This window comes from Pseudorasbora parva, chromosome 13, assembly GCF_024679245.1.
Source record: "Pseudorasbora parva isolate DD20220531a chromosome 13, ASM2467924v1, whole genome shotgun sequence".
In the NCBI taxonomy this organism is placed as follows: Eukaryota; Metazoa; Chordata; class Actinopteri; order Cypriniformes; family Gobionidae; genus Pseudorasbora; species Pseudorasbora parva.
The window spans coordinates 1,870,047-1,885,046 of NC_090184.1; the positions used below are offsets into that span (position 1 = coordinate 1,870,047).

General features: G+C 41.3%; 2 protein-coding genes across 2 annotated transcripts in view; one reads left to right on the plus strand and one right to left on the minus strand.

Annotated features, from left to right (window-relative positions):
- LOC137038398 (sushi domain-containing protein 3) overlaps window positions 1-15,000 on the minus strand; it is a 152,493-nt gene that overhangs the window by 123,243 nt on the left and 14,250 nt on the right. The gene's annotated exons all lie outside the window — the stretch shown is intronic.
- brpf1 (bromodomain and PHD finger containing, 1) overlaps window positions 1-15,000 on the plus strand; it is a 74,897-nt gene that overhangs the window by 14,681 nt on the left and 45,216 nt on the right. The window contains exons 5-8 of the mRNA XM_067412925.1: window positions 2,478-2,992; window positions 5,328-5,496; window positions 7,839-7,970; window positions 13,548-13,676. Coding sequence (XP_067269026.1) covers window positions 2,478-2,992; window positions 5,328-5,496; window positions 7,839-7,970; window positions 13,548-13,676 — 945 coding nt within the window. The remainder of the gene's footprint in view (window positions 1-2,477; window positions 2,993-5,327; window positions 5,497-7,838; window positions 7,971-13,547; window positions 13,677-15,000) is intronic.

The window sequence follows — 15,000 nt, forward strand, 5'->3', positions numbered from 1 at the left end:
AGTCCAGTAGGGAGTAGAGGCTCTGCTCGTTCAGTTACTCGGGCATGCTCCGTATCAGCGGCTCGTGAGTTCATCAGATCTCTCAGCACCACATGACTCAGTTCAGTGAACGGTTGGAGTTACAACATATAGTATTCAAGACATTAGTTTATTTATTTTCGGAGGGACTGTCACTCATGTCAGAAAGTGAGTAACTAAAGTAACGTGTGCGGTCAGCGCTGATTTGAGACGCGAACCGTTTAGAGCGATTCAGTCCGATTTGGTGAACTGGTTCGCCCGGTTCACTAAAAAGAACCGGTTAAAGAGAACAATTCGTTCGTGAAACGAACTTCACTAGAGGGATAATCCGATCGGGCTCACGGGTGAAGAAGAAATGGTTCGCATTTGTGCCTTTCCGAATTGTGAAATTTTGCAGCGAACACTTGATTAACTTAGACAGACACAACACAGCCGGGCCGGTTGAAGAAAAATGCCTTTCTATTGGTAAAGATGGGTGCAGCCAATGTGGAGGTAATGTACACTTTATTTATCCTTCCGGCACACCCGGCTTGAGGAAAGATGTAGCCTGACAAGCCAGACCCACATCAAGATGTTTGGAAACTCACCATTGACGGCTCAATCCGAGGGGCGGATAAACGGTCGTCTTTCAAACTCCCTCTGCACGCGATAGGATAGCGCTACAACCAACCAGAGCAACGAAGGTGAAACAGAGCTCGCTGACTGATTAAACATTCGCCGTATCCGGTCGGCTAAACTCCGAACACATCTTCCCTTCTTAAGAATGACTTCAGTGCCGCTCTTTGTTCTTTTCTCAGAGAAAAGCTTAACTCAAGTCTTCCAGAGTCGCGGTCAAAGCTGATTCGAAAGACCGCCGCCGTTCGCCAGTTTCTGTGTTTACTAGAAGCACGCAAACGCAACTCGGCCGTCGTCATTATGGCCCCGCCCACCAACTCTATACACGATGTGATTGGCCCGTCCAGATTGTGAGGAATACAGCTCAGAAGGGTATTGAGAGTTCCTAGACGACACTTGCGGGCAGATTAGATTTGCTGCCGCTAGTGTGCGTCTAGATTTCTAGGCTAGGAAAGATGTGCAATAATGTGCAGATATTGACTGATTGATTCGGTCTTGCAGCATTTGTGTGCGTTCAGATCATGGTGAATCTCCTGGATCATGGATCATTCCGATCTGATGTAAAAGGGAGTAGAGCGAGTTCGACAAAAGCCGGATTCGAACCTCTGATGGATTTGCGTCTAAACTTGATGTCATGCGTCTCTTACCCCTACACTATAGCCACGGTTAATAACTCACTGATTTCGGTAATTTTGTCTGACCCAGTCAATCGTTTAGTAAACGGCGGTATATTTGTATTTAATGAAAAATCGCATCTAACGTTACTCCAATAAAAACAAATTCTGAGAGAGGACCCACCCACTTTTTATTTGCTTCCGGCGCCCATGCACATTAGTGTATTGTTTCTAGGACTGGGCGGTATATCGAGTTTGTATAATATATTGATATATTTTTTCGAGACGATGTGGAATGAGTTGATGCCGTTTATATTGATATACAGCAGATTGATACGAACGCATCTGATAAATAGCGGAGTACGCAGAGTGAGCTGATGCAGGGAAAGTGCATGATATAATCTGTCCTCAACATGACACATGCTTTATATTAAAGGCTTCAAAATTACTGGTAAGATATAGTTAACCCGTATAGTTTAAAGCAGATTGCCCTGTCAGACGCTGTCAGAGAGAGACTAACGGTACTTGTGCTGACTGACAGATAAACACTTGCGCTGTGTAATGCGTTTGAGATGTGGAGCTTTCCTCAGTGCATAACTTACATTTCTCAGGGATATTCTCCATCTGAAAAGGTTAGAAAGTCCTGCAAATATGTCCATTGTGCTGTCCGGAGAGGACGAGCCCTCTAAAAGTGGATCTCCGCTAAACTTCGGCTTCTGTGAGCGAACACCGCCGCGTGCAATAACAGACGGAGCGCAATAGAAGAGGAACGCAATAATCTGACTAAAATATACATGTTTCTGAAATACTTGTTGGACAATAAATGTGCCATATGGGGAGTTTTAGACCTACAAGTAAGTATATTTTTATTAGAGTGACCATTATAATGGGGTAATATAAATATAGGCTAATATGCTTTTGTTTTTATTTTCATTTTTAGTTTAGTGAATTTAAAAACAAAATGATTCTTTTTGTTTTTAGATTGTAAACCCCCAATTTGCGCACACTATATTGCACAGCTTACATTACATTCACTGTATTTGTTCAAATTCTTCAATATCAACATTGTTTTTAGGACATCACTGGGCAACAATATGCGAAATAAAATTATAATTAAAGGAAGTGTATGTAACAATATGTTGGACAATAAATACCGGGATTTATACACATTTAGATTTATATACAGAGATATGATTTTTTGGCCCTAATTGTTTCCTGCTTGCCTTACAGGTTTGTTTTGCTAATACGGTTTTCCTGGAGCCCATCGATAGCATCGAGCACATTCCTCCTGCTCGCTGGAAGCTAACCTGCTACATCTGCAAACAGCGCGGCTCTGGCGCCTGCATCCAATGCCACAAAGCTAACTGCTACACCGCCTTCCACGTCACCTGCGCTCAACAGGCCGGCCTTTACATGAAGATGGAGCCTGTGCGCGAAACCGGCGCCAACGGGACTTCCTTTAGCGTGCGCAAAACAGCCTACTGTGACATTCACACGCCACCTGGCTCCGCACGGCCGCTGGCAGGAGTGGGCGGGGCCAGCGTTGGCTCCTCCCACAGCGAGGGTGAGGCAGAGGATGAGGAGGATACGGCAGGAGGCGAGGAGGACGGGAAGGGCTGGAGCTCGGAGCGAGCCAAAAGGGCCAAAGCCAAATCACGACTGAAGATGAAGAGGGCCAGAAAGATCCTGGCTGAGCGGAGAGCCGCCGCACCGGTGGTGTCAGTGCCTTGTATTCCACCACACAAGTACGCAAGATATTCGCTTTTATCAAAATGTTGACAAATAAAACAGAATTTAGGATTGAATCCGTTTACATGCACGCTCTTAAAGGGTTAGTTCACCCAGAAATTAAATGTCTGTCATTAACTCCTCCCCCTAATGTCGCTCCACACCCGTAAGACCTCCGTTCATCTTCACACACAGTTTAAGATATTTTATATTTAGTCCGAGAGCGTATGCAAGTGTATGCACACTATACTGTCCATGTCCAGAAAGGGAATAAAAACATCATCACAGTAGTCCATATGAGACATCAGTGGGTTAATTAGAGTCTCTTGAAGCATCCAAAATACATTTGGGTCCAAAAATAACAAAAACTACGACTTTATTCAGCACAACCACAAACGCGGAAGAGAAGCCAATGCTGAATAAAGTCGTAGTTTTTGTTATTTTTCTGTGATGATGTTTTTATTCCCTTTCTGGACATGGACAGTATAGTGTGCATACACTTGCATACGCTCTCGGACTAAATATAAAATATCTTAAACTGTGTGTGAAGATGAACGGAGGTCTTACGGGTGTGGAGCGACCTTAGGGAGAGGAGTTAATGACAGACATTTCATTTTTGGGTGAACTAACCCTTTAAGGTAATTATGTCTAATAAGCCGACAATGATCATGGTCATGTAAACGCGGTAACCCGTTTTCTTTTATCGGTGTAAGGTCATAAACGGCGTAAGCATAAACCGGTCGACACTGAGTTTTTTGCCTCTTACCCTGATTTTGCACTGCATGTAAACGCATTAATCTGTCGGCTTATTGAAGTGCGCATGTGTGATAGGTGACAAAAACACAAACTTAGAGCAGATTTAAACGCATCCAGACAGAGCGAGCGTTTTGCATGAAATAAGGACATAATCACAAACGCAGACTCTTGTAAGACCCAGAGCATTGTAAAGATGTGTTCTCATCTCAGTCAGCAGAAGTAGAAGAGGTTCAGTCTAAACGCTGCATCTGGAACTGATGAGGGAGAATATGAGCCGTAAATCTCCCGCTCACGCTTTATTAACATCACAACTGACGGAACATTTGGAAAACTCAGAGTCCGATACGGACATTATTATTTTTGACGTCATTAAAAGGAAATAACCAGGTTTATTAATAAAGTCATGTGAAGGCGGTTTACTTGCGTTGTCAGTTTACTGGTTTGCGCGTAAACGGGGGAAACTGGTTATTTCAGTAAGCTGATATTTGTGAGTTATCTGCATGTAAACGCGCTCAGTGTTTTAATCATCAGCGTTGATGACATTTTTCTGTTTGGTTGATAAGTGTCGTAAGCAGACTTTTATTTTCACAGCGTGTTGGGCTCTTTAGGAACTATAATAGTCAAATAAAATGCAAAAAGTCAATTTAGGGCCTTTCACACTAACCTTGTTTGGACTTTTCAGTTTGGTCCGAATCAAAATTACTGGTGTGAAACCACGGTCCGGACCCAGCGGGATTGATCAGAACAAGCGGGTATCGGTCCAGTGCCGATTAGTTTAAATAAATCGGGTATCGGTCCAGTGCCGATTAATCGGAACAATCAGTTATCGTTCGTTGCAGATTAATCGGAACAAATCAGTTATCGTTCGTTGCAGATTAATCGGAACAATCAGTTATCGTTCGTTGCAGATTAATCGGAACAAATCAGTTATTGTTTGTTGCAGATTAATCGGAACAATCAGTTATCGTTCGTTGCAGATTAATCGGAACAAATCAGTTATTGTTCGTTGCAGATTAATCGGAACAATCAGTTATCGTTCGTTGCAGATTAATCGGAACAAATCAGTTATTGTTCGTTGCAGATTAATCGGAACAATCAGTTATCGTTCGTTGCAGATTAATCGGAACAAATCAGTTATTGTTCGTTGCAGATTAATCGGAACAATCAGTTATCGTTCGTTGCAGATTAATCGGAACAATCAGTTATCGTTCGTTGCAGATTAATCGGAACAAATCAGTTATTGTTCGTTGCAGATTAATCGGAACAATCAGTTATCGTTCGTTGCAGATTAATCGGAACAAATCAGTTATTGTTCGTTGCAGATTAATCGGAACAATCAGTTATCGTTCGTTGCAGATTAATCGGAACAATCAGTTATTGTTCGTTGCAGATTAATTGGAACAATCAGTTATCGTTCGTTGCAGATTAATTGGAACAATCAGTTATCGTTCGTTGCAGATTAATTGGAACAATATCTTATCGGCTCAGTGCCAATTATTTGGATCAATCGGTTCAGTACAGATTAATCGGCTGATCTCTAGTCAAGAGCACTATTGTGATGGAGCTGATGGAGTTGTGTTGTGTCTTCTGGCTTAGGTTGAGTAAGATCACCAGTAACCTGACGGTGCAGAGGAAGAGTCAGTTCATGCAGAGACTGCACAGCTACTGGACGCTGAAGAGACAGAGCCGGAATGGCGTTCCTCTCCTGCGACGCCTGCAGACTCACCTGCAGTCCCAGCGCAACGCCGAGCCGCTCCCCGTCACGGTCAGTGCATGCACCGCCTTCAAAAAGGCTCAAGTTGGATCAAATGTATTAATTTATTTAAAGGGTTAGTTCACCCAAAACTGAAATGTCTGTCATTAACTCCTCCCCCTAATGTCGCTCCACACCCGTAAGACCTCCGTTCATCTTCACACACAGTTTAAGATATTTTATATTTAGTCCGAGAGCGTATGCAAGTGTATGCACACTATACTGTCCATGTCCAGAAAGGGAATAAAAACATCATCACAGTAGTCCATATGAGACATCAGTGGGTTAATTAGAGTCTCTTGAAGCATCCAAAATACATTTGGGTCCAAAAATAACAAAAACTACGACTTTATTCAGCATTGGCTTCTCTACCGCGTTTGTGTTCAATCCTCAAATAAAGATTCAAACGGTTATAATTCAGTGGATCGATCAATGATTCGGATCGCCAAAGTCACATGATTTCACCCATAGACATCATATAGATAGACGCCCTATCGAGCGCTACTGCCTATTGGCACGGTCGAGCCGTGGAGCCGCCATCTTGAACCGGTCGCCAGCTCCACTCAGTGTAACTTGTTTGCCAGGCGCAGTGAGCTGTCAGCGCATTTAATTAATCACATCTCACTGAATACCTAACCGATTTTAACGCGGGGTTTTTTGCTGCAAAGGTCATTAATGTAGCTATGATACAGGACACATGGTTCAGCGTATATTAATATTCTTAAGCCATATTCGGATGGTAATTGTTTCTCGTGGGGTCGTAAGGTATTTTTTGGATGCATTTTAAAGATCTAAAGCCTACACTTTTATTACTAAAATGCTGGAAAGTATTTACAAGAATAAGCTTTCATCACCGCTCTTTCACCGTTTTTTTCTCTTTCAAAGAGAAAGAGAAAAAAACACTTAAACATTTGAAATGAGCCGTTATTTCCGCTCATTTTTAAAATTACTTTTTTTTAAACAAGACATTTAAATAAAATAATGTCTTATTATTAAATATGATTTTTTAAAATTCTTTTTATTCCAAGCATATGACATTTTTACAGCAGACAATCATTTGAATTACCACGTGAGCAGTGTTTCCCAGGTGCGGAGGATCACTCGCTCCTCCACCGGGAATATATCGCCATCCGAATAGACTAGTTTTATCACTGAGGTGGCATGCAAATGTATTTTACAGACGTCCACATGAGAAACAATTAACATTACCATCCGAATAGGGCTATAGTGGGCTTAACAGTTACATAATATTCTGATATAAGATATAAAGTGTCCAGACGTCCAAAATCAAAATATGTGATAGGATATACGGGGATTTATAAAACCACACAATATATATATGATAAAGAAGCAGAAACAGAGAGTTGAAGTAAAATAAGATATTTTAATACGTTGAAACAATTTATAATGATTTGTGACACACCAATCATTATAAAAACGCTAAAAGTAAGTTTCGTGCATCTAACAAGTGCTTTCTAACATCTTTTTGATCTGAATAGTAACTTAAGTTATGTGGAAAACACTTGAGTTGAGGGAGATACATAGCTTAGCTAACATTAGCTAGCTACGATTTCGGTACAGTACTATCAAAGATCCTTGCTCCTTCTCAATTATCTGGATTTAAGGACAAAATACAACCAATAGTATGATGGCAAAGTTAAATCTTCCTTGTGAAAAGTAATCCCGCGAGCCCTACCTGCGATGGTTCGCCGATTAGAACAGGAAAATGCTGCACAGTGCTCTGGCATCTTAACTGCTGCTATGCAACGAAACTAGGAGTACGACTGGTTCAAAATGGCCGCCGCAAATCTCGGCGCCCAGCAGCCAATAGGGCGTCTACCTATATGATGTCTATGATTTCACCAGTTTGACACACGATTCGAATCATGAGTCGATTCGCTGATTCATAACCGTTTGAATCTTTATTTGAGGATTGAACACAAACGCGGAAGAGAAGCCAATGCTGAATAAAGTCGTAGTTTTTGTTATTTTTGGACCCAAATGTATTTTGGATGCTTCAAGAGACTCTAATTAACCCACTGATGTCTCATATGGACTACTGTGATGATGTTTTTATTCCCTTTCTGGACATGGACAGTATAGTGTGCATACACTTGCATACGCTCTCGGACTAAATATAAAATATCTTAAACTGTGTGTGAAGATGAACGGAGGTCTTACGGGTGTGGAGCGACATTAGGGAGAGGAGTTAATGACAGACATTTCATTTTTGGCTGAACTAACCCTTTAAGTAAAGTGTAAACAAACAGATATCCTGACTATGTTGGTTGGTTGTGGAGATATAGGAGGTTGTCATTGTGTGTGTGTGTGTGTGTGTGTGTGTGTTTGCACAGAGGGACGGCGAGGAAAAGCACTCGGTGTTGAAGGAGCAGTTGAAAGCGTGGCAGAGACTCCGGCACGACCTGGAGCGAGCCCGACTTCTGGTGGAGCTCATCCGCAAGAGAGAGAAGCTCAAGAGAGAGGCGGTGAGACTACAAGGGTTTCATTCTATTAACCAGACGCACGCTCTGAGCAACCTTAACCCTTAAATGATGACCGTTTCGCCAAACATTCTTACATATTCGGGTCGTTAGTGACCCAGATCTATATTTAACATGGATAGAGCTCTACCTGTCGCGCTAATATATAAAACTCTGTATGTTAGAGGAACAATTACAGAAGAATAGAATAAAATATATCTCGTTACCTTTCGTTACCAAATGTTTTATCCCATCATCATCTGTCCTCGTCAGAGCTCATCTCCCAGGACATTCAGCTTCTGCTCATATATCCGATCTCACGCATATTCTCCAAACTCATTTTCATCGTCTTCAAAATCAATATTTTGATCACTGACAGCTTCTTGAGCACATCCATCATGAAGTGATATTGACACTAATATCAGATTGTGTTTAGTTCTTGCTCTCTGCAGTAAATCCCTGAGCCATTTCAAGTTTTGCAGATTATAATTATTATTGTTTCGTTTTCTGTCTGACTATAAGTGAAACGTCACTTCATCATAACATATCAGACATCGCCACCTTGGGGAATAAAGGTGAATTGCGTCCTATTTTGTCATTATAGATTAATTTATTATTGTGCAAAAAAAATATACATACAATCTTACACACCTCGGGTCGTTAACGATTCTATACAATTTTGACAAAAAACTTGTGGGAAAACAGGCATTTAATTATAATTCTATTCTTTTTTTCTTGTTATATTGTTTAAAATGGATTGATTGAGGAATACTAAGAAGGATGATTTATAACTTTAAAAAATGAATGAGGAGGAGGAGGATAGTGAATGACCTATGGTATGCATTTAAGGGTTAATCTTTTCAGTTTTCAGCAGAAGTCAACATGAAATCAAAATGGACCCCGTTGACAGGCAGTCGCAGCGAACCCTTTAAGTTAACACACCTTAAATGCAACTGTTCTGGTGCCGAACACCAGTTTCATCATCAATTACTTTCAATCAGCCAATTCCTGTTGGATTAAATCAAGGCCTGCCCTGCATTTAATTGGCTTCACAAACAATAATAAATGTAGGGCGGCGCTTGAGCTCATGAGAGTGACAGTTTGCCAGTAAACACGCCATCAGAGATGTCATATCGACTCAGAACAGTATTAACTGTTTTTTTTGTTTTTTGATTCTTTATTTATTAGACATTTTAAATGTTAACTATTTACAGCAGAGCCCAAAATCTGATTACAAGACAAAAATAAGACTTGAAAATATTAACATGGATACAATTAGAAAGATTAGTATTAGGGCTGGGCAAGTTAACACGTTATTATCGCGTTAATGCATTAATTAATTAACGGCGAAAATTATTTTATCACGCATTAACATAGTTATTTATTATTATATTGAAAGGCCGTTGCTCACTGCCTCTGAATACACACACAGACAAACCATTGGTCAGGAGAATACACACACAGACAAACCATTGGTCAGGAGAATACACACACAGACAAACCATTGGTCAGGAGAATACACACAGACAAACCATTGGTCAGGAGAATACACACACAGACAAACCATTGGTCAGGAGAATACACACACAGACAAACCATTGGTCAGGAGAATACACACACAGACAAACCATTGGTCAGGAGAATACACACACAGACAAACCATTGGTCAGGAGAATACACACACAGACAAACCATTGGTCAGGAGAATACACACACAGACAAACCATTGGTCAGGAGAATACACACACAGACAAACCATTGGTCAGGAGAATACACACACAGACAAACCATTGGTCAGGAGAATACACACACAGACAAACCATTGGTCAGGAGAATACACACACAGACAAACCATTGGTCAGGAGAATACACACACAGACAAACCATTGGTCAGGAGAATACACACACAGACAAACCATTGGTCAGGAGAATACAGCGCTGTCTGTAGCCTAAGCCAAGGACTGACATTCTTTATCTGGGACAAATAAAATATAAAAATAACCAGAAACGCGAGAATGAATCAGATTTTGTTGTTGTTTTTATTATATTCAATGTAAACAGCGATTGATGAGTGTCTCTCCGCCTCTGGTACGTTAGTCGCGTTGAGGCTCGCGCTGCCCGTCTCTGAGAGACATTCGTGGAGGAATCAAAACAATTGAGCAGCGATATAAACTCACAGAAGAAACATACTGGGGTCAAACTGAGCTTTCTGTAGTTGTTGATATTTATGATTTATGATATTGTTAATAACACAAGTCGACTTTGCAATCGTGAATTGTGTAGCATGAATGGTGTAGCCTAGTTCAATAAACAGTAGCCTAAGTAATATTAAGTTACTTAAGTTTTAGATTCAAACAACCTTTTCTGTTCCATTTCACCGACGGAAATAGTTCCAGAGGAAAGCAACACTCAGCACAGCGGTGTTTTGTTACTGAATGATTCGGTGTTTTGAATGAATCATTTGAATGAACGACTCAATGACTCGCTCAGGAAGACGATCACTTGCTCCTCCTATTGGCGGTTATGTTTAAAGTATGATTGCATGTTTTATTGAGAACATCAATCTTATAACATTATTTATTGCAGCTGTATTTTTTGCCGTTTAAATTATTTAATTTGATTGGTAACAGCCTATAGTGTCTTTACTATTATAACTGAATTTATTAATCAAATGTAAGAATTTAACAGGAAAGATGATGCATACATTTAATAAGATTTAAAATAACGCCCTGGGGTGAATATCACAAATATGCAGATTTAAGTCGGCCGATGTTAAAGCTGACAGAGCACTGATGAGAATATTACTACACAATCAATAGATGTATACCACCAATTTAATTTTAATTTGATTAAATTAATGTTTAAGTTGATATTTACAAGAAATATTGTAACTGTTATTAACTTTTAACTGCTATAAAAAGCACCTTATTAGTTTAAAGTGTTTGCAAACCATATGTTATTGCACTTTTGTTTATTTAGCAGCACTTTTGTATTCATTGTTGAATTTTGCGCATACTGCGATTAATCGCGATTAAAGGGGGGGTGAAACACTCAGTTTCAGTCAGTGTCATGTCAATCTTGAGTACCTATAGAGTAGCATTGCATCCTGCATATCTCCGAAAAGTCTTTATTTTTTTATTAATTATATAAGAAAGATGCGCTGTTCCGAGTCTTTCCGAAAAAAGCCGAGCGGGTGGGGGCGTGTCGTGTGAGCGGAGCTAAATAATGACGTGTGCGCGCTGCTGCTATTGTGTTGAGTCGAGTGCGTCGTAAAGCTGTGTCATCCCTAACAGCGGGAAAAAAACTTTATTCAAAATAAAAATATGGCTTTTAATCAGATACAGCCATACATCTATGATCCGGAATCAGACCCAGAGGCTGCAGTTGAACAGGAGCAGCAGCAAAAACGACTAGAGCAGGACGTCTCTATGTGGTACAAGTTATACACTAACTATATAATATGCTTAGCGGCTTGTGTTATTTACATATTTATACTTGAATTATATCGTCGTATTTTTGTCTTTGAAGGTGTACATGTGGGAAGTGCAGTTGTGCACGTGTGTTTGTGTGTTTACGCGTGGTTTGTGTAGACAGTAAGCGGACTGGTTTTGCACGGCAGGTTAAGTTAGTGTTTACATAGATAGACATGGAATAGTAGCGCATTTGAATGAAGAAGCGCGCTTATTTAGTTCAACATATTTCCCCCCTCTTTGTGTATTGTTGTTTGGAGTGCTTTTACAATACACAAACATAAAGTTACACATATAGTGGCCAGCTAAACAAATGTACACGCACTACACATCGCATGCTCCATTGATCAATTAACTATACGTGATCATGTTTGGGCTACTTGATGAGCATAGACACAGACATTTGAAGCAGTCTCACTCACCGCCTGCGGTTCTAACGTTGGGACCTTTATCGTTGGGACTGCTCCATCCTTCAGCATTAGGCGATCGGATAATCCGGGAGTCGAGCTGGGCCTTGTTTATGAAACAGTCGGCACCGAAATGCAGCGAACAGATATAAACATTCGCGCAACTCAGTTGCTGATCCGGAAAAGCAAATTACATCCACTGTTGCCTTAACGCGGGGTTTTGGGGATTCTGTGCAGGACTGTCTTGGTCTGGCAACCAAAAACGCACTTTTTTGGTGACATTGTTATGTGCACATCACCTGTGCAGCGCAGCCTACGAGCCAGCGCTTTGATGGGCGTAGCCTGTTGCTTTCGCTCTCTCCCTCTCTCTCTCTCTCTCTCTCTCTCTCTCTCACGCTCTCTCTCTCCTCTCTCTCTCTCTCTCTCTCTCTCTCTCTCTCTCTCTCTCTCTCTCTCTCCTCTCACTCCCTCTCTCTCTCTCTCTTCTCTCTCTCTCTCTCTCTCTCTCTCTCCCTCTCTCTCTCTCACTCCTCTCCTCCCTCTCTCTCTCTCTCTCTCTCTCTCTCTCTCTCTCTCTCTCTCTCTCTCCTCTCTCTCTCTCACGCTCTTCGGTAGAATTGTCCGTAAGGCCCATACAAGGAAATTCCGCCCCCCATTAACGTCAAAGGGGACGCATGATCTCAAAAAACTTGCCGAAACTTATGACTAACCGGAAGTAGTATTTTTGACAAAGAATAGTCACTCCTGCAGTTAGTGCTCAGTGCTGTGATACTCGCGCGGTGACTCACTCATTATATTGAACAGACACGTTCAGTTTTTAATTGTAGTCTCTCCTCTAACTCAGTCACTGTAATCAAGTTGGTGGCGTTGAGAATGGCACAGGGCAGCGAAGCATTCTGGGAATTGTAGTCTTTCATCCCCATGGGACAAAAATACATTTTCTGTCTTTTCTCAGTCTAGAAGACACCAAATTCAAAAATAATTTCACATTTCTACTGCATTGATGACCCAGTTTAAATACAGATTCATCTTCCCAGCGCTGAAGTACCCCTTTAACTTTTGAAACTTTGTCTATGTTTAGGATGGGAATCCAAGTCTTTAACAGTGTAAAAAGATCAGTATGCATGAAACAGCATTTCACCCCCCCTTTAAACATTTTAATCGTTGCCCAGCACTAATTAGTATACAATGCGACACACATAAAAAGAAGGAAAGCAAATAAGCAAAAAATACATACCTTCATATTTATAGATAAAGGTACGTCTCAAGATTTTAACTTTTTGATTAAATCTTAACGAGATCCACCCAAAATTGTATTGTCCTTCTGGAGGCCTCCACATAGACACAGCTGGGGCAGACGGTTCCACAGTTTCATTATAACCTTTTTAGCTGCAGTAAGGACAGCAGACAAAATCCTCTTTTGACTGACAGACAGTGTTAGCGAAGAATCATCCAGCAAAAGAAAAACCAATGGGTCCTTTTGGATTTGGATCCTCAAAAGGTCTGTCAATAAGTCCTGGACAGAAGGCCAGAAGTGCTCAATTCGAGGACGGTCAAATGTGACAGAAGGGATCACACTTTCTTTTCATTTTATATAGCAAACAAGGAGTGGCATATGCCCTACAGATTAACTTATACAGTATTAATTGTTTAATTTTACTTGCATGCTGTTATATTGACTAACGAGTCCTTCCGTGTTCGTTCAGATTAAGGTGCAGGAGATGGCGTTGGAGATGCAGTTGACTCCATTCCTGGTGTTGTTACGAAGCACTCTAGAACAACTGCAGGAGAGAGACACCAGCAACTTCTTCACTGAGCCTGTACCTTTGAGTGAGGTAAACACACACACACACACACACACACACTCACGCACACTCTCATAATCCCTTGTCGGACGGTAATTGTTTCTCGTGGGGTCGTGCGGTATTTTCATCATTTACAGCGGCTAGTCTGTGATTTTATTACCGTCTGAATCCAGAATGTCAGTGTTTTTCTGCCACCACTCAAATTACCGACTGTTTTAGACAAACACCAATGGTGTGTGGTCATTTAATTGCCGTCGGAATCCATATCTCTTAGTTTTTAAAGGGGGGGTGAAATGCTGTTTCATGCATACTGATCTTTTTACACTGTTAAAGACTTGGAATCCCATACTAAACATAGACAAAGTTTCAAAAGTTAAGGTGGACGTTTGATGGGAGTATTTCTTTGTCAAAAATACTACTTCCGGTTAGTCATAAGTTTCGGCAAGTTTTTTGAGATCATGCGTCCCCATTGACGTTAGTGGGGGCGGAATTTCCTTGTATGGGCCTTACGGACAATTCTACCGGAAGCGCGTGAAGAGAGAGCGAGGGAGAGAGCGAAAGCAACAGCCTGCGCGTGAGAGAGAGCGAGGGAGAGAGCGAAAGCAACAGCCTACGCCCATCAAAGCGGGGCTTGTAGGATGTTGGACAGGTGACAATTACACATAGCACATAACAATGTCACCAAAAAAGTGGGTTTTTGGTTGCCAGACCAAGACAGTCCTGCACAGATTCGCCAAAAAACCCCGCGTTAAGGCAACAGTGGATGGTAATTTGCTTTTCCGGATCAGCAACTGAGTTGCGCGAATGTTTATATCTGTTCGCTGTTTCATAAACAAGGCCCAGCTCGACGCCGAATTTTCCCAATCGCCTAATGCTGAAGGATGGAGCAGTCCCAACGTTAGAAGGGTGAGTGAGACTGCTTTTAGTCACCTTACTGTCTACACAAACCACGCGTAAACACACAAACACACTGGCACAACTGCACTTCCCACATGTACACCTTCAAAGACAAAAATACGACGATATAATTCAAGTATAAATATGTAAATAACACAAGCCGCTAAGCATATTATATAGTTAGTGTATAACTTGTACCACATATAGACGTCCTGCTCTAGTCGTTTTTGCTGCTGCTCCTGTTCAACTGCAGCCTCTGGGTCTGATTCCGGATCATAGATGTATGGCTGTATCCGATTAAAAGCCATATTTTTATTTTGAATAAAGTTTTTTTTCCGCTGTTAGGGATGCACTCGACTCAACACACAGCGCGCTGCTGCACACGTCATTATTTAGCTCCGCTCACACGACACGCCCCCACCCGCTCGGCTTTTTTCGGAAAGACTCGGAACAGCGC